This window comes from Euleptes europaea, chromosome 3, assembly GCF_029931775.1.
Source record: "Euleptes europaea isolate rEulEur1 chromosome 3, rEulEur1.hap1, whole genome shotgun sequence".
In the NCBI taxonomy this organism is placed as follows: Eukaryota; Metazoa; Chordata; class Lepidosauria; order Squamata; family Sphaerodactylidae; genus Euleptes; species Euleptes europaea.
In genome coordinates this window covers 91037486-91062622 of record NC_079314.1, presented here as the reverse complement: position 1 = coordinate 91062622, position 25137 = coordinate 91037486, and the positions used below count along the sequence as shown (strand labels likewise).

At 45.0% G+C, this 25137-nt stretch overlaps 1 protein-coding gene across 1 annotated transcript in view; it reads right to left on the bottom strand.

Annotated features, from left to right (window-relative positions):
- Positions 1-22766, bottom strand: part of SUN2 (Sad1 and UNC84 domain containing 2) — a 30039-nt gene extending 7273 nt beyond the window's left edge. Inside the window, exons 1-12 of the mRNA XM_056846464.1 lie at positions 22631-22766; positions 16609-16802; positions 15388-15522; positions 14011-14106; positions 12731-12824; positions 11772-11842; positions 11122-11243; positions 7245-7460; positions 5111-5188; positions 4302-4345; positions 2408-2573; positions 466-681 (exon numbers count right to left, since the gene is read on the bottom strand). Of these exons, the coding sequence (XP_056702442.1) occupies positions 466-681; positions 2408-2573; positions 4302-4345; positions 5111-5188; positions 7245-7460; positions 11122-11243; positions 11772-11842; positions 12731-12824; positions 14011-14106; positions 15388-15522; positions 16609-16802; positions 22631-22764 (1566 nt within the window). The 5' untranslated portion in view covers positions 22765-22766. The remainder of the gene's footprint in view (positions 1-465; positions 682-2407; positions 2574-4301; positions 4346-5110; positions 5189-7244; positions 7461-11121; positions 11244-11771; positions 11843-12730; positions 12825-14010; positions 14107-15387; positions 15523-16608; positions 16803-22630) is intronic.
- Between the last annotated feature and the right edge of the window lie 2371 nt (positions 22767-25137).

The following is a 25137-nucleotide window of genomic DNA, read 5'->3' as shown; positions in this document are numbered from 1 at the left end:
GCAATAGTTAAGTGGTTGAAGATAGGGGGAGAGGAGAATGACTGAGGAGGGTACCTTTTGCAAGCTTTACAACAGGCAAAGGGAACACAGTAATCTCTTCTCTTTCCCTTGATCTGGGGAATGCCTGAAGTTAAGTGCTATTACTCCATGGGGGAAAGTTACCATCACAGCTTCCTGGAAATGAGGCAAGGCAAGAAGCTGCTTCCACACTATTCCTTCAGGGTTAATTGTGATCTATACGAGGATGCAAGGAAGTTGCCCTGCCCTGAAATCATGGTATTTCAAGCCAGGAAACCAGCCGTACATGACGCAAATCAGTTCCACTGGTGCACGAGACAATAAGTAGCAAGAGAAACCAACCCAACAGTCTAGATTTATGTACACAAGAGCACCTCCCACGTGAACAGTATTCTCCAAATAAATCCGACAGATGCCACTTGGAACGTATGGCATGCAGATCCTCACCTCTGGTGTTACTCCTGTGACTCCTTCCATTTGGAGCGCTACCCCAATGTCCCGTGCAGACAATCGTTGGTCCTCAGAGACTTTGGCCAGGATCTTGTGCTCTAGTTTGCGGAGCTGTTCCTGTAGCTCCTCATGCTGCAGGAACATGCTGGTCCCTCCATCCTGCCTAGATTGGGCCAAGAATTGACTAAGCCACCTGGGGAACTGGATTTCCACCTAAAACCATCAGAGAGAAGAATGGGCTTGGTGAAGACATTGCTCTCCTCCCCCACCACAGACCAAACCTCTTATGAGAGCATGTAAATCAACTACAGGGAATGAGAAATGTTACTTCAACTTCAAATTCATCAGCTGTTTCTATGGCCCATGATAGATGGGGATACCTCTGGAGACCCACAGTGTTTGGGGCTATCATGTTGTCTACATGTTAAGGGGACCACGTGACCTCCATGGGGGGAAACTGTGGCTTTGATTTTAATAATGAAATATTATTTTCCTGTCAATTAATTTGATTTACAGCCTCTGATCATTGCAGAGTAACAGCTCACTTGTTTTTTTGCTTTATGTTCTGTATTTAAATTGGTTCCATCTTTCTAAATAAATATTTTTGGTTCAGCTTGAACATGTTTTGGCTTGGAATGAAGGAACAGCATAGCATCTTTGGTGGAGACTGCCTGATCTGCCAGGTTTCAACTTTTAAGAAGGCCTTATATTTGGTAACTCAGAGGCTAAAGAATACCAATTTAGAAAGGAAACTGGAGTTCCCTACAGGCTTGTATGAGCTCAATAATGCATGTATCACCAGGTCTCCAGAGATGCCTACTATAAAGGAAAATTACAGTGGTACTAGTGCAACTTTCCTTTCAGCCAGATACAAACTGTATGGTGATTTGGGATGTGGTGAAATTCACAAAAATGATCATGTATATTCCCACATGGCCATGTTGAGTATGATTGGAAATGTCCAAAATAAGGTCACTGTAACATGGGTTGTTTGCCACTGCATGGAAGCTATTGGAAAGTGGGTATTGCCCCCGTTTCCCCACAGCATCAGGGTGATTTCATGCACTTCTCAGGATTTCCCATCTATCCCAAACCTGTTTTGCTGTTTTATTTTTGGAAAGATCACAGGGATTTCTCTGATCCCGGCCACACTGGTATCACTTTCCCTGTCCCAGACCCCACACTGGCCACCCCTCACCCCTGACACCTGTACCACCAGGGAATTTTAAAAGATTTTAGTTAAAAATCAGTAATCAATGTAATGCTATGTCAATATGTTAATTTCTGATTTAAAAACTAAAGAAGGTCCACGTGCCACAGGGAAAGGAAGGGAAATTCCCACTGCGGCGTCTGGGGCAAGCCCACCATGTGGAACCCCCATTGCTTTTGCATCAGCAGCCACAGCAACAATGAGGAATTGTGGCCAAGAAGCACCACAATATATAAGAAATGTAGGAATCATCCTTATGGCGTCAGAATGTGACTCGGGTGTCTGAATGCAACGAGGACGAATAGTCAAGCGATTCAACCTGCTGACGGTTTACGCAACTCCAATCCCTACAGAAGCAAGGAAAGCGCAGACTGCAGAGCTGAGCTGTCTGGTTGTACCGTGTGTGTGTGTGTGTGTGTGTGTGTGTGTGTGTGTGTGTGTGTAAAGTGCGGTCAAGTCACAGCGGACTTATGGCAACCCCCTTTTTTGGGGGGGGGTTTCATGGCAAGAGACTAACAGAGGTGTTTTGCCAGTGCCTTCCTCTGCACAGCAATCCTGGTATTCCTTGGTGGTCTCCCATCCAAATACTAAGCAGGGCTGACCCTACTTAGCTTCTGAGATCTGATGAGATCAGGCTAGCCTGGGCCATCCAGGTCAGGGTCTGGCTGTACCATACCAGGTATAAAACTACAAAGACACACAACAGGGAAAAAAACACTGCAAACTCACATCCTCTTGCACTCTCTTGATCTGTCCTGGAACAGACTCCACATGTTTTGCCAAGATCTTCTGATCTGCGGCCAAGGTCACAAATTCATTCTTCAGGCCTGCCAGTTGTGCCTCCAGCATACCCATGTCCTTTTGGAAGTCATCCATCAGGCTTTGTTGTGTAGAGCTTGAAAAGCAAAACAGAAAGACTGAAGATGCCCCTGATGTGCAACTGAAGTAGTAAGCACACAATAACTTCCTTCCAGTCACATGGTCCAAGAAGGAGGCTTGGCAGTCGAGAAGATCCACCAGCAAGTTCTTTCAAGTGACCCCAAGATGGCAATTTTGTTTAACCAAACTGTACAAAGTAGCATACCGTATATACCCGCGTATAAGCCGAAGTGCCTAATTTCTCCCCAAAAATGGGGAAAAATTAGGCACCCACGTATAAGCCGAGGGTCGGCTTATAACCCCCCGCCCCCCGCAGGCTTACCTGACAGGGCTCCCGGCAGCAAGCGGTGCGGGCCTGGCAGCGGCGGCAGCACAGCCCGGCAGGGGCCGGGGCAGCCTCCCTGCAGCTGCAGGAGGCCGCCCCAGGCCACTCTCGGCAGCAGGAAGTGGCGTGGGCCCGGCGGCAGCAGCGGTAAGTTCCCCCCTCCCTCCTCCCTCCCCCCTTTACCGTATTGACCCGCGTATAAGCCGAGTTTGGCTTTTTCAGCCCTTTTTTGGGGCTGAAAAACTCGGCTTATACGCGAGTATGTACGGTAGCTTATCTGTATCATCACTACACATACACAGACTCTGATATTCTGCACAGAATGTGGAATCCTGAGAAATGCAGACCTGCCTTAGGATTTCTAGCCCTCATGGTTCTTGAAAATGGTTATGGAATAGCTAATGAGTACAGCTCTTTATTTGCTCTGGCTATAAAAAAATAGGGCACCTTTTTGAATGTTACAGTATGTTATTCAAAAAGGTACAAAGACTTTAATGGAACTGGGGGAGAAGGCAATCTATTGAGCTTGCTGAACACAAAATGAATGGTTCTACAGAGCATGGTACATAATGGTGACATCAAAGCTTACATAGTATAGATAAGTTCGAGAAGGGAATGCTGCACAGAATTTTAAAAAAACTGAGTAATGAGTCATGGGTTAGATCCACAGATCCATTCTGCTAGCAGAGGTGCTTTCCTCTGGTAGAAGTTTCCTTTGATAAGAGAGGCAGAACCTCTTGTGTCAGGGAAGGCTCCTTCTACCATACAAAAATGCCTCCGCTACCCAAACAGATCCAAAGGATCCAACCCCATGTTAAACTTATTGTTCCCAAACAAGACAATTGATACTAGCTAGTGGTTCTCAAAATGGCATACATGGGTGCCATCTTGCCCACTGCTTTGTTTCCAGACACACAAGTGATTGTAAAGGGATTAATTCTTTGGAGTGTGGCACGTTTGGCCTCACTGTGAATACAGAAAAAAAGGGGGGTGAAGGAAGAAGAGAGGAAAGTGCTGCTGCCATGTGCAATGATTTTCCAAAGGGAAACATGCTTATAGCAGCCATTTTGTGGAGGAGGCATTCTCTATCCTTTCTCAATGTTCCAAACAAGGCCAAGAAGTTTGAGAACCCCTATAGTGTAAGATTGCTGATTATAATTAAGGCATTTTATCTTTGTATGTTTTGTATGATTCATATGTTTTGTAAACAATTTTTAAAGGCTATAAAAGATGAGAATAGTGTTGACTTCAGATGTATTGCTTCATAAGCCTATTCTGTACATGTATGGATTTGATTTCAAAGAATAATGTTGGCTTGGAAATAATATTCCCTGCATACTACACACATTCCCACCACAGTCATTTACAAAAGATTGGAAATGCTGGATTGCAGCTACTTGTTAATGATGCCCAAATTACCTTTGCCACTGTGAAGTCATTTGGACCATCCGAGCCTCTGAATTCTGCGGTCAGAGAAGGGAAACAGAGCGAGGTAACATCGATATCGTACAGAAGAGAACAAAAGCAGACAAATTACCACCATGTGTATTCCTAAAATGAGGAATATAGCAAGCCATAGCAATACATGAATAGCTGACTTAAGAAATTAGTTTTTGTTGGATTATTTCATTATTGACCCACTGAACGATTTTGTAGATCAGAACTGGATTATTTCGGAAACACATTTGAAGCACCATATACATGCAAGCAATGTTAGACTTATACCTGGCTGACAGGCCTGAATTTAAGTGACAGAGCAGCCAAGGAGTTAGAGCAGCCAAGGAGCTACAGAAAAGAGACGGGTACCTCACTCTTTCCCAACCTCACTCTTCATCTGTAAAATGGGACTAACTCAGACAACCATATACAATTTCATTAAGGGGAAAAAACCCTTCTCATCTCAAGAACATTAGATAAATTTGCTGTAAAAAATAATGAGAGCAGAGCAACAGTTCTAGGAAAAGGCATGAAAATTCCAATGCCATTTGTCCAAGTTTATTTATTTATTTATTTATTATTTCCATTTGTTACCCCGCTCTTCCCGGCCAACTGAAATAAAACTCAAGTTTTGTTAAAAACGTAGAAAATATAAAGTGGGAAATGTAAAGACAGAGTTGTGTTAAAAGTTGGAGAAAGCATTCCTGTCACAAAAAGAAGCCCATCAGTGTAACAGCCCACCACAAAGAGCACAGCGTTTGTATACTTCTAAAATCAAATTCAAGTATTACCTGGGAAGCCTGAGAGACTTTCTCCAAGAGACTGTCAAAATCTTTCTGCACCCGGGACTGGAAAGGATCCAACTTACTCTGCAGTGAAAAACAAACAATGGGAATTAGCGCAAAGGGGACAACTTTCTACAGACTACTAGGACTGCAAACATACTGGAGACCTACAGCTGATTTAACTGATTACTAAACTGATCAATCAGTTCCAAACCAAACTGAACATATATTTACTTACAATGACCCTTAAAGTTTTGATTTTTTTAGAAAGTCTGTACAGCAACACAAACACAATCTTTGTTTACTTTAGAATATTTGTACCCTGCCTTTCTAGTTAGAATGCTCAAGGTGCTGTATAATTAAAAAAAAAAGTACAAATAAAGTACCAATTTTAAATGAGATTAATGATCATTAACAGCATCTAAAAACAAAGCACTGAAGAGTTTAACTGAAAAAAAAGGCCTTCAGAATAAGAAGAGTTTTAACAGAGGATGAAAGCCTCCAGGGAAGATATCACTAATAGTGCAGAAGATAGTGATAACAAAGTGAGCAGTTAAAACTTTCACTAAGGAAACATAAGTAACATCAAAAGCAAATCTGCAAAGGAAGTAGATTCCAGAGTGAAACCATGAATGATCTCATGAATAAAAATACGGAGCCCACACCTCAGAATGCATTCAGACATGTATAATTTTAGTTGTGAGCTACAGCAGAAGTGTGATGTCACACAGTAGCCACACAGGAATTCTTCTAGTTCCCACTAGAAATCAGATTTTCCCTGCGTTAACAGTTTGGCCCTTATGTCAATCATGAAACCACCTAGCCCCTTCTCAGAGCAGGACTACGCACTGTACTGATTGACTGGCTGTTCTGTCAGTCACAAAGGCACCTCCTTCCCATTCTCAGAGCAGCTTTTCCAGTGTGTTGGTTTAATGAAAGGGCTAAACGAACAATTGAGCAGATAACCATGTAAAATGTCTGAAGGAAAAAAAAAATCACCAACTCAAGCAGGTAGCCTGTCTGAAGCACTGAGAGTGGAATGAAGAGAGAACCAGCATTTCATCTGGAGCCTCTAAGTGTGTTGCTTGAGGAGCAAAGTTATACAGCAGACACTCCCGTTTCCAGGTACACCTAGACATACACCTCAGCAAGCTCCAGAAGCTGTTAACTGCAGCTAGTTACTGAAATATGCAAACCTTCCCACCCCACCCGAGTGATGCCGCATTCTGGTGGGGACACAGTGCATGCCCACCCATGAGCGTGGCTTAAAATGATTCCTGCTTCGACTGAATCTGAAATGTGGATGTAAAAACCTATGTTGGCAAGAATGCCCATGTGCATCACAGACGCCTGCTCCTCTGCTCTTTCACTTGAAGAATGAGACGTCAACATAAATATATTCAGACCTTTGAAGGCAACTTAAGCCTCCAAAGAAGCAGCCACTTCCAGCCAGTGCAACCCATCCCATTCCAATGACTCCTTCCTTAGAAGCCGTCACGTCTGCTCTTCCTGATGGCCCTGATTCCCCAGTCCTAGTCTCCATTTTTTTTTTTTTACAGCATTGTGCAAAATGGACAGGAAACATGGTTGCCAGAACTGGGATTCTCGTGGCAACCAAGAACAGCCAAGAAAAAAGTTGCAAGAAGAAGAAGAGTTGGTTTTTATATGCCGACTTTCTCTACCACTTAAAGGAGACTCAAACTGGCTTACAATCACCTTCCCTTCCCCTCCCCACAACAGACACCCTGTGAGGTAGGTGGGGCTGAGAGAGTGTGACTTGCCCACAGTCACCCAGCTGGCTTCATATGTAGGAGTGGGGAAACAAATCCAGTTCACCAGATTAGCCTCCGCCACTCATGAGGAGTGGGGAATGAAACCCGGTTCTCCAGATCAGACTCCACAGCTCCAAACCACCACTCTTAACCACTACACCACACAAGGCACTCATGGGGGCTGGTGGGAAAGAGAGGGGGAAAAGAAGTCCATTGAAGGGGCTGTGGCTATAGGCGGCCAACTTATATGCGTTTCCCAGTTAGAACGGAGAGCTTTCAAACCTGGAGATCAAACATGCTAAGCAACACACGCCAATTAAAGCACACAGCCCTGCAGTCTGTTTCTTCCACCTCCTCAGCTGCCCTACCTGGAGATGAAGATCCATCTCTTTGTGGAAATCCTCTCTCATGGCCGTTTCTCGCCTTTTCACCAGCCCATCCAGAAGCCCCAAGACCTCATCTTGCGGCAAAGCTGCTCCTGTTGAAGCTGCTCCCTTTTGCAGTTCCAGCACTGACACGGCATCCTCCAGAGTTTCAAAACGCTTCTCCAGGGATTGAAGCCGAGATAAAACCCGCTGCTGTGCCTTTTCATCCGGGGATAGTAAGAGAGAAATAGAAAAATTAGGTTCATAAGGCTACTTTAGTAGCATCCATAGGTGAATATTGTTATGTGGCCTGTGTGAGGCTGCCCTTGAAGGTTGTTCTTTTTTTTTTTTTTTATATAGATTTTATTGGATTTTATACTAAAAATTTTCCATTGCATTATACAACATCAATGACAATATAAAATTTCAATTCTAACCTAAAGTTGTTATAGTTCCATAACATATAATAAAGGGAAAAAAAGAAAAAAAAAGAAATGGAAAATTTTGACTTCCCCTTCACCTCTATCTTCCTCTTAATAAAAAGTTCATCTCGTCGTAGTTAATCTAATCTTAATAAACTATCAATATCCTGTATAAAAAAAACCATAATCTGTTAGTAAATATAATTATGCTTATTCATTATAAAAAAAACCAAAAATAATCCTCTGGATCAGATTAGAAAATATTCTTCCATTCTTCCCAATTTTAACTCATATTCACAATAATGCATCCACGCCTCCCATTCCCCCAGAAACCGAACGTCATTTTCTTCATTTAGAATAGCTGTGAGTTTTGCCATTTCTGCCACTTCAAACATTTTAACAATCCAGTCTTTTTTCTCAAGAATTTCTAGCCCTTTATTCCCAAAATGATGTCTTAATCTTAATTCCACTACATCATTAATAGCCATGCCACCCGTCCACACTATCAAAGCCTTTGGATCCAGCAATCATGTTTAAATCAATCCTTTAACCATGGTCTAATACTTCCTTCTGTAACTGAAATAGGCCAGTCAGGTATGGGAACAGGATTTCTTTGTTCTCTCTCATTTCCTCAGACAGGATACGTATCCAAAAATAACTCTTTCTGGGCTTCATCTCCATCGTGGCTTCAATCTGTTTTCCTTGACCTGCTCTCTTCTTCCTTATATCCACACGTCGTTCCATGACTTTTTTAAATAAAAAGTCTATTTCTTGTATGTCTGATCTCTTTATCGCCGGCTGGTTGCTTTCTTGAACTTCTGTCTTCTTCTTTGTATCCTTGTATTCTTCCATGACTTTTTGGGCAGAAGAGTCCATTGCTTGTATGTCTGTATTTGTGGTCATCGTTTGAATTTTCAAGACTTTTATGTCTTCTATAACCAGATCCAACTTCTGATTGCCTACCTGTGATGATTGGTCAAGAGTCGTCATCATTGAAATCAGTTGAGCCATCTGTGTTGAAATCTGTTTTAATTGTTTAATTGTCGCCTCAGAATGTTTAACAAGCATGTCCTGTATTTTTTTTTCCATGTTTGAATTCTGTAAAATTCCCTTTGATTTCATAGGAGCAGGGCTATATATTAAGCCAAAAGAAGCTGGTAAAATACATGTGCACAGACAGGGCCTTTAAAGTTCTAATTAAAAGATAATAATTCAAACATCAGCCTTATAATTTTTTCGGGTTGAAAAGAGTCGAAATTGGCTCTAGAATTGCGTTTTAAAGTTTTGAAATACCAGTGAGTTTTTTTCGGTCGCTCTAGGTCGGGCTGATCAGGAAGTATACAGGAAGTTGCTAGTGCCGTGGACCTTCTACCGCCTCTTCTCGATGGTTGTTCCTTCAGGAATGATTTCCAAGTAACTCGAGTGCGACGCGTAATCGGTCCTACAACTACTTCCTGTTATTTTAGTTCCGATGATAGATAGGTTGTTATAGAGGGTCTTCCGTTCCAGGCGCTCCCTTACTGCAAACGTGGCAGGATATTCTTCGCCGGAAAATCAGGAAGAAAAATCACCCTCCCCTTCCCTTGGACCCATTGGTGATAGTTCTTGTCAATCAAAAGGTATCCTTCCGACTCTTTATTATGGTTTAGGCTGATCGGATTGATAAGGCTCCTGTCGCTAATCCCGATGGCTAACTCAGATCAAACTTTTTCAGATCGGATTAAGGAGGAATGGGGGTCCCAGAAATATTCTTATCAGCCCCCCGTCTGTTCAAGTTTCCAGTAAGTAGACGGAGAGTTCTTTTGTACTCACTTGGGTGTCAAGAGGTGAGGTTCTTTTCTTTATGTAGTCCTTATGTTGGTATTAAGGTGGTGGAGGGTGGAGCTTGATGCCTAAGTTGCGTTTTGGCGATGTCCTTCCCTAGTGCCCTCGCAGGACCGGCGTCCAGGACTCCGAGGGGCTTAAAAAGCCCCCTCAGAGTACCTAGGAGGTCAAACCGCGTTTGCGGGCTGCAGGGAATTCCTGCTTTCCAACCCACTTGCAAGGGTCGGATTGGGGTATCTATGTACCCCAGAAATAACGCAAACTTGGATTTCTCCCAGGACAGCCTGGGGAAATGGAGTGCTCTCCCCAGCAGCACCACCGGAAGTCCTGCCCTTGAAGGTTGTTCTGAAACCACAAAACAGGACACTATGGCCTGGGTTGCTGGAGGGACACAGGTAGCAGGGAACACACCAGACATATCCTGCATCAGTTGCACTGACTTTAGTCATTTCCAATTTAAGGTGCTGAGGATTGCTTTCAACGCCTTTGCAGCTTTTGCTCACTGTGTATTTTTTTTTGGGGGGGGGGAGGCTTCTCCCAGGTTAACTACCCCAAATGTTGCAATACATGGTAAAGTATCTCCCCAAGGAGAAAGACAGGAAGAGGACAGAACAGAGCTTTTCCTCAGTAGCAGAAAGCCCTCTCCAAAGAGGCCTAACACAGCCCCCATCTCTTACAAGGGAGCATAACAATTTTGTTTAAACAGGCATTTTTGAATGGTGGTCCACTTGCTTTACTTCTGTAGCTTTGAACGTTTATCCAGGCCCCTTCTCACCTATATTCAGCCAGCCTCTGGCTAGACCAGGTTGCTAAAGTTTGAGGCCCACAGGTGTTAACACAAGACAGGCCTCTGTCCCAAAGATCTTACAATCTAAATTTTGATAGCAAAGTTGTGTAGGAAGCAACGGGAGTGGCCATGGTAACAAAGGATAATGCAAGTAAGCAAAAATATATATTCCAGCGGGCTCCACCTGCTAGAGCGTGCATTGGTCTCTAGAGACAAAGATACATTGAGATTCGAAGAGTGAAAAGGGGGATTTGGTAGTACGATCACCTGAACAACATTTGTGGCTTAGCCCAGGGTTTTTTTGGGGGGCAGAGGTCTGCAGATGCTCTTCATGGTTCTCTTTGCACCAGGAAAATAATGGCAACTGTAGCAGGCGCACACACCCCACCCCAGTCTTTGCAGCCATTTGGCAACTGTGTTTAGAATCTTTGATTTATGGGGTTTTCTGATGGAGAGGGGGGTGAGGTGGATGAATGACTATAATCATGAATGCATATATGTTGCTTTAATAACAGCAACATGACAGGCGGCCACATGATACATAAGAGATAGGTTTGGACTAAGGGCTGGTACACAAGTCACAAAGTGAAGTACACAAGATGGGCAAAGGTGTTGTGACTCTCCTTAGAGGGCCGTGTCTCTTCTCACCCTGGATCACAGCTCAGTAACAGTCAACACCCAGCAACGAGCCCTATGGACCTCCAGGCATGGCACAACTGGAAACTATTAGAAGGGGGATTCCCTAGTGCTGGTCTGTATTTCTGGATGTTTTGAGGAGATGATGGGTAAACAGAAATGCTGCCACTGTACCCCATAAGTGCATCCCAGAGATCTGTCTTGCACTCACCTCATAGACTGCCATCAAATCTCCAGCTTCGTACGCCTTCTTGGTAACAGGGGGGGACAATTTTGCAGCTCCCCAAAGAAACATAGAAGGATGAAGCCCAAAAGGATAAAAATACCAAGCACCTAACACCAGAGAGGAAGAAAGAGGAAGAAATCTGGTTAAAAACCAATGGAGAAAGTACAATAGAGTCCATAGAAGTAAGTAGGAAGACTTGTCTCTTAATATCATAGTACTGCCTTTCAGAACCACCCAGTAAAAACTACTGGCACTAACATTTTCCCAACACCTAATTGAATTGGATTTGATCACAAGATGAGGTGATGCCCATTAGCTGAGGTGATTTTAAAAGATTAGGCAAATTCATGGAGACTCTGGCCAGCAGAAGTGATTAGCTGTGACCATAAGATAGAACCTGCGTGCAGTATAACCCAATTTGTAACTAGATGCTGGAAACAGCAGGGGCGGGGGAAACACCACCATACCCTACATTTGTTTGGTCACTGCATGATAAAGAACAACATGCTGAACCAGCAAGGAAATGCATATTCATCACCTTTTTCCTTCTTCCAAGGAACACATGGTAGCTTTGATCTTGTGTTTTGCAGGCAGCCACACAGATTGTGCAGGCCAAGGATGCCTAAGAAACTCACCATAACCAACAGCAGTCAATAGCAACAGCAAAAGGAGCAGCAAGAGAAGCTTCTTCAAGACCGGAAAGCTCCTGGCACCAAACAACAAGAGAGAGGGGAATGACCATCAATGTGATTCTCCCAGAGAGACTCTGGATGTTTAAGAGGCTCAGGGTTTTCCAGTTTGCTCCCTTTCCTTGCATTACCCACTACAACACACTGTGCTGTGATATCATTGTAATTGTGCATCTTCTTACTTCCGCCTCACACCACTGGATGGAGGGAAAAAGTTAATACAGAGCATGAACACGCAGCACAGCCTGGAGAGCAAGCATGGACTAATGGAGAGGCTAGGAATGGGAACAGCAGAGCTCAAAACGCCACTCAGCCACGAAAGCTCTCTGGATCTACTGCACAGGGTTCTTGTGAGAACAAAATGGGGAATCTGAACTCCTTGGACGAAGGGCAGAATAAAAATGTAGTGGATAGGCTGATGGATGTGATGTTGTATTTATTGATACAAAGAGAGAGCAAAGGCTGTAACTCCGTGGTAGAGCATCTGCTTGGCATGTAGAAGGTCCCAGGTTCAATCCCCGGGATCTCCAGTTAGGGACTAGGCAAGTAAGTAGTGTGAAAGACCTCTGCCTGAGACTCTGGAGAGCTGCTTAGACAATACTGACTTTGATGGACCAAGGGTCTGATTCAGTATAAGGCAGCTTCATGGGTTCATGTGTGTTCTCGCCAACTCTTGGGTCTCCTTACTACTGGGTTGTATGTGGTGATAGCTAATAGCAGCCACCCAAAGACAGGAGGTATGACTAGGGCGGATCACAGGTTCTGGCAGGAATTGTGAACAGCCCAGGTTTTCTAATTCTGCTTTGCTGACTAGTTTTACCTCCTGCCTCCAACATCTGTTCAGGAGCCCTTCCATATCCCATACCGCCCCAACTATTGCGTTGCAAATTCTCTTCTGCACCAACCTTGTTAAGACAAAGACATCCAGGAGTGAGGCCATGGTCGTCAGGCGGTACCACGTGGTCCCAATCCACCAGTATAACAGTCCAAATAATCGACCTGCAAAAAACCCCAGGGCAGCATTAGAACAGATATGCCTCCCCCTTTTGTCCTCTGCCAGGGCACTAATGTGCCACCTTCCCTCCATCCCTAAATTGCTCTTTAGCTGGCATTTATGATCAAAAGCCTTTTCCAGGATTCATTTGTCCATTTCCTTGCAGAGAACAGAACACAGTATAAAAGGGGCTGCCGCTGGCCCACCCAAGGCACTGGCTAAGGCCATTCATTTACTAGTTTAGATTTTTAATGATCAGTTTTTTTCAACTTCAGGATAGGCAGCACTATTTAAAAATAAGAACGATAGCAGCAATTTTCATACTCTGTCCCTTGGAGTAATGGGCTGGATCTTGCAGATCTGTTTCACTAGATGCTGAAGGAAAAGGCCACCATTAGAAGAATGGATCCGTGGGATCTTCCCCCACAAGCAACCCTTAAAGATAGACTATCCGTTATTACCCAAAACACTGCTAAAGGGAATCCTGGGGGCATTCAAGGGCACCTAATACCTTAGTGTGCAAAAAAGTAAATGGAGTTCTAAGAGGCACGTGTAGCGGGGGCCCCTGGCTGCACCTATTCTGGAATATCCTCCAGTATTCCCTGTAGGTTCCTAGATACTTAAATCAATGTGGGAAAGCTTTCTGCAGAGAGAAAACTGGAATAAAATGCACACTGAAGTACAATATAGACAATATGCTGTCTTCTTTCATGCAGAGGGAAGTTCAGGATACATGGAGAGATTTGCTTCTCAATCCTGAACTCATTTATTGAGCAGTGAAATGAGTGATATTCATGCCTCAAACCACAGCTTTAACGTGGCAAACCAGAGAGTTCGGTCTTCCTTGAATCAGCTCATTCCAGTACGGCTCGGGCGCCTTCCAGGTTCCTTCATCCTCCGGTTAAACAGCAACACATTTAGGTCAGAGACATTTGTGGCTCTGAGCTTCCTTGAGCAATGGGCCAGCTCAGGGACTGCATAGTTTTTCCAGGGCTTTAAATACCAGCCTTGGGAGATTTTGATACCCCGTGCCAGAACTGAAAACAGGGATTAGGAGATGCACAGAAAATAGACAAAAATTCAAGGGGCATCTGAAAACACAGGTGCTTTTTGGAAACATTCGATCCCTTTCGAACTATGTTGTGCAAGGAAAGCCAATATAGTGAATAAAACATCAGATTTCCATTTTACCTGGTGATGTAAGCACCAGCCACAGAAAAGAGCCTGCTTTGGAGACTGCATTCCTGAACACTGAACCAGAGGCATTCTGATCCGAAGAAGTATAACCTACAAGAAACAGAACTGTTAGCCAGGAGACGAGGGCATCATCTCCCCCTCCCAACTCTTTGGTGTTGAATATAAGGGAAAAGCAGGAGGGAGCCTTGCCCAAGGAGGCAGAGGGGATTGCTAGGAGACTTAGGGGCTGACCTTTTCTGGGTCTTATGAATACCCTGGCCAGGCCAGGAGGGGGCAGCACTAATGTATTCCACACTAACAGTGGTTTGATGTACACCCACTTGTTGAACAAATAAAGAGCCAAACTACACGTTACAGAAGCTGACACCATTTTAGAGAAGAATTTGGCTATTTAAAAATGCCATGAGAGCCTAATCAGGCCTATGGCGCAGTGGGAGAAGGCAATCTTGTTTCTCCTCCACACCTTTTCAAGTGTCAAAACAGCCCCCCCCCACAGCTGTTTAGGAACTTGAAAAGCCATGGGGGGAAACCTGATCACCTGGTCCCACCATGGGCCTGATCAGAATCGGGCCTGTTCAAGGCATTTTTAAATGGCCAAGTTCTTCTCTAAAATGGTGTCAGCATCCATGGTTCGAATCCGTGGTTGCTGTAACATCGAGTCTGGCCCTAAGGCCAATAGGACAACTGTACACTTTTTGCTTCCCTGGGAGCTGTTCATTGTGAAACATGAAGTATGAAATGGATCTGCATAGCCTGTCCTTTTCCCCGAGGCTTGTCAGTACCCAAAAGGGGATGACAGTGAGCATCGCCAGAGATGCTGTTTCTCTTTGCTTTGTCCTGATGAAAATTTAAAGAGGCCTACTTGACTTAAGGCCAACATTTACCATGTTTATTCATCCCTTACAGAAATTTGTCAGCCTCTCCCCCACTACAGATTCAGCTCTAAGATGAGTCTCCTGGAAAAGCAAAGATACACAAGACATTTTAAAAGCAGCATAGCAAATCTGAGCACGAGTTCATGGTTTTCCATCCCAGGGCAAGCTCTGAAAAAACACTGTATCCTGTTTTTCGATACATGGTTTTCCAAAATGTGCAAGCTGGTTTAATCCAAAAATACTAGCAGTGTGTGTGTGTGTGTGTGTGTGTGTGTGTATGTATGTGTGTGTGTGTGTGTGTATATATATATATAAATAGAGGGGGAAATATTGGCTAGTGTTGGTGACACCAACAACACACACACACCCTTCCTCCAGATTAGTCTTGAAATTGTTTTATTTTGGCAAGGTGAAGGATGAACATATACGCATCTGTCACTTAATTATCTTTTAAACTGGGCAGACTAACAACTTCAGGGAAGCTGCATTTATGTACCTGCATAGTCATCCTCAGAGGAGTAGCCCGATGAAGAAGCATAGGTGTCATAGGTCTTCCTTTCTGCCAGCCCGTTGATTTTACTGGACTCTGTACCTCCAGTGCCTCTTCTTTTCCTAGTTGAGATTTCCTCGCCTATCCAGGAAACATGAATTCTCTTTAGAGAGAAACTAGGAGATTCTTATTCACCTCTTCCTCCACAGCATGTGTAACTGGATTCTGGACTTGCTCAAACACACCTCCCCAGTTTATAAAGTAGCTCAGAAATTGTGCACCCTCTTTCCTCCCCAACATGTTTCCAAGTTTGTAACCGTTTCCACATTTCAAGAATGCAGTCAATATATCTGCATTAACAAAACCTCAATATTTTGGTACAAATTTATGGATCCAAGAAACCTCCCGGTTGGCATTCCTTGCATGTGATCCTGTGACCTCGACACAGATTCTCAAAACACATCCTCACCTGCTATTTCACAACTTCACCATTCAACCTTTTAAATGCAATCTCAATGTATTATTCGAAGCTGACTATTTGTATATTGGAGCATCTGAGAGCACCACCATCCAGGCACTGATTGGAAGCACTTCTACAGCAGAGGCCCCAACTTTTTTCAGCCCGTGGGCACCTTTGGAATTCGTAGGCACAATCACAACATGGCTGCTGCAGGAGGTGGGGCCACGCACACACCCAGACAAAGCCCAAGGGCCGTAAAGGAGGGGAGTAACTTAAACAATACAATGGGAAAGAGTGAGAAACAGAACACTGTGCTGGCAGGGGCCACCAAAGCAACGTTATATTAATTTGCATGGCTGATCAGATCTTCAGCTGGCCAATCAAAAGCCATACTGGGCAACAGCCCCACCCACTATCTGAAAACACTGGGCGGGGACCAGGTAAGGAGTCAGCGGGCATCATGGCATCCATGGGCACCATGCTGGGATCCTCTCCTGTAACTGAGCACCCACCTCACAGGGTTTTGGAAAAGGAGAAGATAAAAAGGCTCTCTTTATCACCAAAGGGAATAACCACAAATGATTGTGCTTGCAGTGTAATGCTGCAGACACAATACTGTATTATTGCAACAGAGAGGGCGTTATCATACCAGGCTGTTGATCAGCAATGCAAGAGTTGCAGAATAAATAAAGTACAACTGGGGGGGGGGGCACTCATTTGTGTAGGACTTCTCCCCTATTTATGCTTGATGGAAGAGGAATACTCACTCCAGTAAGAACTGCTGCTCGGTGGATCATCCAAGGCAGAACTGGCCCGGGCAGAAAGCCCTCTGCCGTCACCCAGGTAGGACTCGCTCATCACAGACTCACTGTAGTAGGCGGTGTGCGCACCAGAGTTGGAGCCCAGGCTAGGGGCCGGAGAGGGTCGCTTTATGCTGCTTGACTTCCTTCGTAGGCTCCGGCTGGGGGAGTGGAAACTGGAATGAGTTTACATGCTGGTGTGGTGATGTACATGGGAGAAGGAAGGAAAACAGGGAGGGGAAAGGCAGGACATAGAAAAAGCTGCGCTAATAACAAACCTCTTGCTGCTGGACAGCAGTTTACCTATTTATGAGGAGAGACGGGAGGAGCATACAGTGATTAGAGGGACGGGCTTGGAAAAAGGAGGCCCAGGTTCAAATCCCAGCTCCACCATGACGTTTGCTGGGAGACCTTGAACTGCTCCCTGTTTTTCAGCCTGGCCTATTTCACAAGATCATCGTGAGGATAAAATCAAGGGAGGTGGAGGGACACTAGTATGACATACTCTGCCCTGAGCCAAAGTATTAGCTAATAAACAGAAGGTGGGATAATAACTAAATGGCACTTATTTATTACACTTGTATCCCGTAACTTCCTTTCACAAGTGCGAGGCAGTGCACCTGGGTTATCTTATTTTACCCTCACCTTCTGAGATTCGATGGGTTGGGAGAGAACCAAAGATCCACTGCATCCCTGGTTCCCAACTGATGGTGTGTGGCATATTTCATGTTTTGGGCAAGGAAAGGACCCTGTCCCATCCCCTTCTATGGAAAACCTGCTGCTCTGTTCTAGCAATGTCTCCTTGCTGAAGCTTGTATTATGTTTCCCTTTTCATGCTGGAGAGGCCCAAATAGCCCAGCATGGCTTGAGTTTGCCAGGGCTTGGGATCTAAGCAGGGTTCAGCCATGGTCAGTACTTGGATAGGAGACCTCCATAGACAACCTAGGAGACCTCCATAGACAACCTAGGTTGCTCTGCAGAGGAAGGCAATGGCAAACCATCACTGCTCATCTCTAGCCTTGAACACCTCAGGGTTGGGACTGCCATGAGTCGGTTGGGACTCGACCGCACATTCTTATTTTTTTCATGCTGGTGTTGAAGTAATGTTCCAGTCCGCATACCCTTGCACGCTACAGCGGGCTGCAGACAAGCAACAGTGCATGAGTTTACCCACAGGACAGATGGATCATGCTGGGCGGGGGAGAAGGCAGAGTGGGCTTACATGGGCTCCCAAGTGTTAAAAGTTCCAGAAACACTGAGCTAGCCACAATAGCTCGCATTTGCTGCGGTGGTGATGGCTTCCTGTCTCATTGCTGTATTTGTTGATCAGATAACGGATGCTCAGGCAGCTGCAAAGCCCAACACAGGGACAGGTATTTCCATCTCAGCAACAAACAAACTAGAATTGCTTTTTGTTCAGAATGTGGCCCAATGTTGTGGGTAGGGTTGCCAGGTCCCACTACCGGTGGGAGGTTTTTTGAGTGGAGCCTGAGAAGGGCAGGGTTTGGGGAGGGACTTCAATGCCATAGAGTCCAATTGCCAAAGCGGCCATTTTCTCCGGGTGAACTGATCTCTATCGGCTGGCGATCAGTCGTAATAGCAGGAGGTCTCCAGTTAGTACCTGGAGGATGGCAACACTAGCTGTGGGTGATACAGAGGCAAACCTTTTGACCCTGCAGAGATTCAAGTTCAGAACGGGTAACATGTTTTAAAAAGCACAAGCAGCTATTTCTGCCCAGCACTACCACCTTTGCAAAAAGAAAAAAAGGAACATCACAGGCGGGTGGCAACATCTTTCAGCTGCCTACACATCTTCACCCAAGCAGAGGAGATGCTCTTGAGCACACAGCAAATGTTCCCCACGGTGTCGCCCACTCTGCTTCCTGCCTGCTTCCTCTGCAGCAGATGTGGGTTTCCAGGATGGTGTCAGTGTTTAGTGGCTGCTCACAGTGAAGCAGGAAGGGAGGAGATTTATTTCCCCCCAAAGATTAAGCCATTACTAATGGGGGTTGCCCACTAGCCAGCAAAAACAAGAACACACATCCTGGCTGGCATTTTTCCCCCTCTGGGTTTCTTGCCAGCAAAGTCAGGGGACAAAGGTGTGTTTTTCCTCTCAGCTGCTTTTTTATTTTCTTTTTTAAAGGTGTACATTTCAAGTGAATACACCATTTTTGCACTGGGCTCCATTCCACGCCGTTGGGCACTGCCCCAACACCACCAATGCCAGACACACTCCAAATCGCCGGGTCCCACCTCTGCTCTCCCCCCAGTCTAATGTGCTCTGCCCTGGTTCCGAGACAGTGCTGCCCTGAGGTCTGCCCAGGTACTAGAGTTTTTCATTTCAAGAGGGGGTACCTCTAAAGTCAACTAGGCCTGCATCCACGCACCGTTAGACAGTCTGCTATGGATGCTATAGCAATCACACAGAACTGGGTTCTCCTGTGTGGGCAAGACAATCCAAGAGCTATAGCGCAACACCCACAAATGCAGACAAGCCATTTTTCTCTCTGCAGCCCCAACTAAATTGCTGTGCTCCCTTAACAAAGTGCTTCTGTTGAAGGAAAAAGCAGTCTTTCACTGCTGCTATTTTTTGTTGATGAGAAAATGCTTTCCTTTCTCTCAGCTACCATACCTGCTGCTATTTAGGGTGCTGTACTCAATACAAGTGATATTGGCAACCAAGGTAAGTGATACAGGCTGCCATCAGAATAGTGCTTCCCTGGGAGTAAGCCTCACTGAATAACACCAGACTGACTTCTAAGAAAACCTGCTTATGCTTGTCTCCATTCGCACTTTTTGGATAGCTTCTGTAACGTAGTAATGACAAGAATCACAACTCCCTCCTGTCGTGCCTCTGGCTATGTTTTCCACATGGGGACAGACTCATGTTACTCAGCAGCAACAAAGTTTCCATGTGGCAGGTTTCCCCGCATTTTTTCTACCCCAGTTCCCTGCAGCAGCCATCCCATTCTACCCAACCCAGGGCTTTTCCAGTTTTATTGTGTTTTTAAATGGCAACCAGATATGTCTAACAATGTGTCTCTCTTGGTTCCTGAGTTTCAAGCTTAAAAAGAAGTAGCCCCTTTCCTTGCAGAGATATAAGGGGAAAGGCATATCTCCATAAGGAAAGGGGCTAGAATTAAAGCAAAAACAAAATATGAAAACTGGAAATTTGGAGAACCTGACAGACGCGTTATTATGTTATAATGATATTCAGTGCTCATAATAAAAAAGCCCTGCAGGAGCCTGAGCGCAAAAAAATGGTGCCAATGTGAATGGCACTCTTATATCCAGTTTTTTTCAGTGGTGGAACCTGCTTATGGAATGCCTTTCCCATTTGAGGCTCACCTGGCATCTACATTGCTTGTTTTTTTTAGTTGATAGAACAAAACTTTACTGTAAACCCATGTTTTTAATTAAGGATTTGATTTTTTAAACTCCATTTTCGTCTGGAAACTGTTATTTTAAGCTGTCAGTCATGTTTTATGTTTGTATGCTGAGCTGGATTTTTTTAATGCTGGATTTTAAATTTTCTTTTAATTTTTTAATTATTTTTATTTTGTAAGCCGCCTTGGGCAGGTTCCTGGAGACATGGCATAATTTTTTTAAATAAATAAAATCCACATGGGGGGCACCTCAGCTTTGCTGCCATCTTTCTCAAAACATCACAACAAAGCTGGTTTGGGAAAGATCTCAGGGAAAACTCAGGAGGTGCATGGAAACACCACAACGCTGTGGGGAAGCGGGAGAAAAATAACCCTGCTTCCCTATAGCATCCAAGCTGAAGCTAGCTACTTATGTGTAAAGTGACCAAATATTCCTGGGGGAGTTTAAATTGTGCATTTTATGGGCATGTGCTCCCAGTTTTGCCACCGTGATTCTGGGGTGCTTTGCTAACACTCATTTTAGAAAAGCATCAAGGTGACATTCATAAAGGTAATGGAAATACTTTCAAAATGGGCTCTGTTCACCTTGAATTAAAAACAAACAAACCTAACTATCACCTTTGACAACAAAACCAGCCTGCTTCTATCACATGGGACTGGCTACCACACTGCTGCACACAAATCATAATTATTGTTAACACCTTGAAAGACCCCGTTCACCAACACCTGTTCAAAATAGTTTGTAGTCCCAGAAGAGCAGGGGATTGAGGACCTGCTCAGTCACACAACTGCACTGTTGTTGTGCCTCTACCACTCAAAGATTAAGCTCCCTCTATTTCGGGGCAAGCACATTCCTGCAAAGTAGCCTGCAAAAGTTACGAGCCCACAAAAACCGTTTACTAGCCCACTTGCCAACATGTAAGTAACCAATTCTCTGTGGCGTATTGATAGTCTGGAAGAGAAAGAGAGCCGCTCTCTCCCATTTTGAGAAAAACCTTCGTTGCCTGCAGGTAATTCCTACTCGCCTTGGGGCAATAGGGCAAGAGGCTTTCACAAGCCTGAACTGGCAATAGAAAAGAGCAAGAGTCCAGCAGCACCTTAAAGACTAACAACATTTCTGGTAGGGCATGAGCTTTCATGAGTCACAGCTCACTTCTTCAGACACCTTATCTGAAGAAGTGAGCTGTGACTCATGAAAGCTCACACTCTACCAGAAATGTTGTTAGTCTTTAAGGTACTACTGGACTCTTGCTCTTTTCTACTGCTACAGACTAACACAGCTACCCATCGCGATCTGATCTAACAAGTTCCCCTTGGCACAAGAGCTCCATTTAACGCAAGGCAACCCCTCCAACTGCAGAGAATTGGAATGCAGTGGACAGAACCGCCATACTGTAATTGCCAAGTCCCCACCCTCTCCTTTCTCTGGAAGCCAAAGAAACAGGAGCCAAAGAAACTACTTTTCAGATATTGTTACCCGTCCAATTAAAGCAATGTGGTAATGAAGGTCTTCATCAGACAGGGTGTGGCCAAGCTCCTGCTTGGCAAAAAACAGAAACAGGGAGGACTCTGGGAAACAAGGAAGGTCATCTTAAGACAGACGCGAGAGAATCTGGCAAGGCTGATATTGAAGAGCATCCTAACAACTCATGACAAGTCTGCAGAATTCCAGTCAATATTGCCTTGAGGAATACTGCTGAGAAGCCAAGCTGAGCTGAACTAGTTCCACAACTTATTTCCCCATGATATCTACATTCCAGATTTTAAATTCTGATATCCAGACTCTGAGGCTCAAATTCAACTCCCAGCGCTGAAACTTTGACCCAAATACTGAAAAACCACAATATAGTTGTCTTTTAAATTGCTGGAATTAAATCCAGTGTATGGAATCAGATTTGATAGTTCCGCCTGCTTTTAGTTTAACTACAGCTCCAGCACAAAAGAGCCCTGAATGCCTCTTCTTATCCCTGCCTTGTAGACTGCAGCTCGCCAGCCCAGGAATATTGAAAGGAGTGACAGCAAACACTGTAGCGGATTTTTGAAGCCAAATTAATTGGCCGCTGATCACACCCTCGCCATTTTAATATTGGTTCTACAGAACCCTGATTCTTGCCATATTGAAATATTGGTCATAACAAATTCTGGGTCTCTGAAATGCTCCTGGCCAAAGTTCACTGACTGTATAGCGACCTCCTTACCTCAATGTAGTAACCTTAAAGGGATTAGCTTCGGGTAATCCACTCATCCTATGTAACAGACAGCCAGTGTTTGCTTAAGGAATGCTGTCTTCAGAAAGGAATGTGTCATTTGTCTTTTCTTTTGATCTCATTAATCATTGATCTTAGTATGCCTTGCCCAAGTTCCATTGTCTAAAATACTGATCAACCTGGCTATTCATTATGTGTCTTTCTTAATAAAAACCTGAGAGCTCCACTCAGATGGCAGAGCTGGTTCTCTCACCAATCAAGATACAGTTGTGTGTGTCTTTTATCAAGGCACTTGCTACGTGACCTTCACTTCAAAACACGTGTTTCAAGTAAAGATGTAAGGAACTCCGGGTAAAGGGAAAGGTTCAGGTTCTCTTTGCCTTTGTTCCCACTTACCTGTTGGAACTGTCTTTGAACAGGGCCTGATGGCTACTAAGCAGTGAACCCCCTCCACTGCTGCTACTGCCATCATCAACATCGTCGCTTCGATAATAATGGACGGTGCCAAGGCGCTGGCTTCTCCGGGACATGGTTGAGGAATGCCACCACTCGTGCTAAGGCACCTGGGGAAAGAAGCAAAAGAAGGGAAGAGTGAGAACCGTGAATTTGTCAGCTGGGACCAGGCAAAGACAGAGGACAGGTCTGAGAAATATCATTTTGTCATGCATAAATGGGGGGGGGGATCCACAATTACCCATACTATACTTTGAGACTACTCCAGGGCCTCCTTCCTTCTTAGGTCTTCTTAGTTACCTCTAAGAACAGAGTCTAACAGGGACTAGAACAGTGGTGGCGAACCTTTGGCACGCGTGCCAGAGGGAGCACTTAGAGCCCTCTCTGTGGGCACGCACACCATCGCCCCAGCACAGAGTTCACCTGAGTTCGTTACTAGAAAGCCAGAGGGACGTGGGGCCGGGCTGCTCCCCTCCCCCTCTCCACGCGCACCTGGGGGCTTTTTTCACATCACTCGCCCCTCTGCCCAGCAGCCCAATGGAAGCGCTTCCTCCCTCCCGTCACATGCGGCAGGGCGGCTCACATGCGGCGTGAGGGTGCGGCGCGGACGGCAGCCTGTTGAGTCTGTGGCGAAGGTGATTCCCGTGGTGGGGTTGGAGAGGAGCTAGGCTGGAGGGGAGCATAGCTCACAGCGTGGCATAGCTGGAGGGGAGCAGAGCGCTCGGGCCACAGCGCGGGCTTTGCGGCGCCTCCCACCTTTCAGTGAAATCCCCTACTAAAAGGGGAACACCCACTTACCCAGCATGTAATTAACCTGTGGAACACCCCTGTTGTGTTTTTCTTTTAAGACAAAAGATGTTAATGCATGAGTTGTTTTTTCTAAACCTCAGGATTCAGGTTAAATTGCCGTGTTGGCACTTTGTGATAAATAAGTGGGTTTTGGGTTGTAGTTTGGGCACTCGGTCTCTAAAAGGTTCCCCATCACTGGACTAGAACGTGTTTATGTTCTATAGCCTCCCCAAAACACACATGCTAATCAGGGAATGGGTTTGTTTTAGAGCAGTATCATTTTGTTTTGTTATCAAGTCACATCTGACTTATGGCGACCCCATAGGGTTTTCAAGGCAAGAGACATTTAGAGGTGCTTTGCCATTGTCTGCCTTCGTGCTCCGACCCTGGTATTCCTTGGTGGTCTCCCATCCAAATACTAGCCAGGGTCGACCCTGCTTAGCTTCTGAGATCTGATGAGACAAGCCTTCAAATCTGAGGGAAAGGGACTGGTATTCAGCAACACTTGCTGTGGTTTTCATCTAGGCCAGACTGATAAATAAGCGGCTGAACCAGCCACCCAAAATATGACATCCCTCACAGCTACCCCAACATTCAATCGTTTATCCTACCTCTATCACAATTCCCTGTCGGACTAAAGAAATCTATTAAAATCTTACCAAATTAGCCTACTCACTACCATCTCTTTCGTCACACAAGTCGATTTTTTTCCAGCTCATGCAGCTACAAATAAGTTAAAGTAACGCTTTTGTCACAGTCATTAACACATCAAATCCCATTTGCTTCATCCCTATTCCATTCTCCAGCTCAAAATCCGTGCCTGGGAAATCATGAGGTAAACAAACAGGATATGCCTGAGCTGACTAGTCCGTGAGGCACGGTAAGCTGTTGTGGTACAGGCCTTTTCTTCTGAGAACTCCTGTTTTAAAACCTGCCCCAACCAACCCAAACATGCCTGCAATACAAGTTTCAATTAGTTTGAATCCCAAGTGGTTATTAGTACTGTAGAGCCCTGGGAGTTGAGAGTTCAGCGGAGAAACTGGAGACTCTCGTAACAGTCTGCTTTAGCACACTTGCAAAATAATAGTTTCCAGTGTTCCTTGGGCGAAGCCAAAACACTGACACCAGTTTAAATGGGGCAGAGGGTGAAAGGGAGGGCTGGGATTTCCCAGGAAGCTGCTGGCGGCACGGTTTAAGAACATAAGAAAGGCCCTGCTGGATCAGACCAAGGCCCATCAAGTCCAGCAGTCTGTTCACACAGTGGCCAACCAGGCGCCTCTAGGAAGCCCACAAGCAAGACAACTGCAGCAGCACCATCCTGCCCGTGTTCCACCGCACCCAAGATAATAGACATGCTCCTCTGATACTAGAGAGCACTGGTATGCAGCATGACCAGCATCCATTCCAACTAATAGCCATGAATACCCCTTTCCTCCATGACCATGTCCACTCCCCTCTTAAAGCCCTCCAAGCTGGCAGCCATCACCACATCCTGGGACAGGGAGTTCCACAATTTAACTATGCGTTGTGTGAAAAAATACTTCCTTTTGCCACCTGATTAGCAGGGAAGGTATAGATATGTTGAAGGATCTCTCTTCGGAGATGGGGCTGTAGTTAGTTTAGCAATAAAGGACATCACTTTCATGCACAAGGGCCCCAGG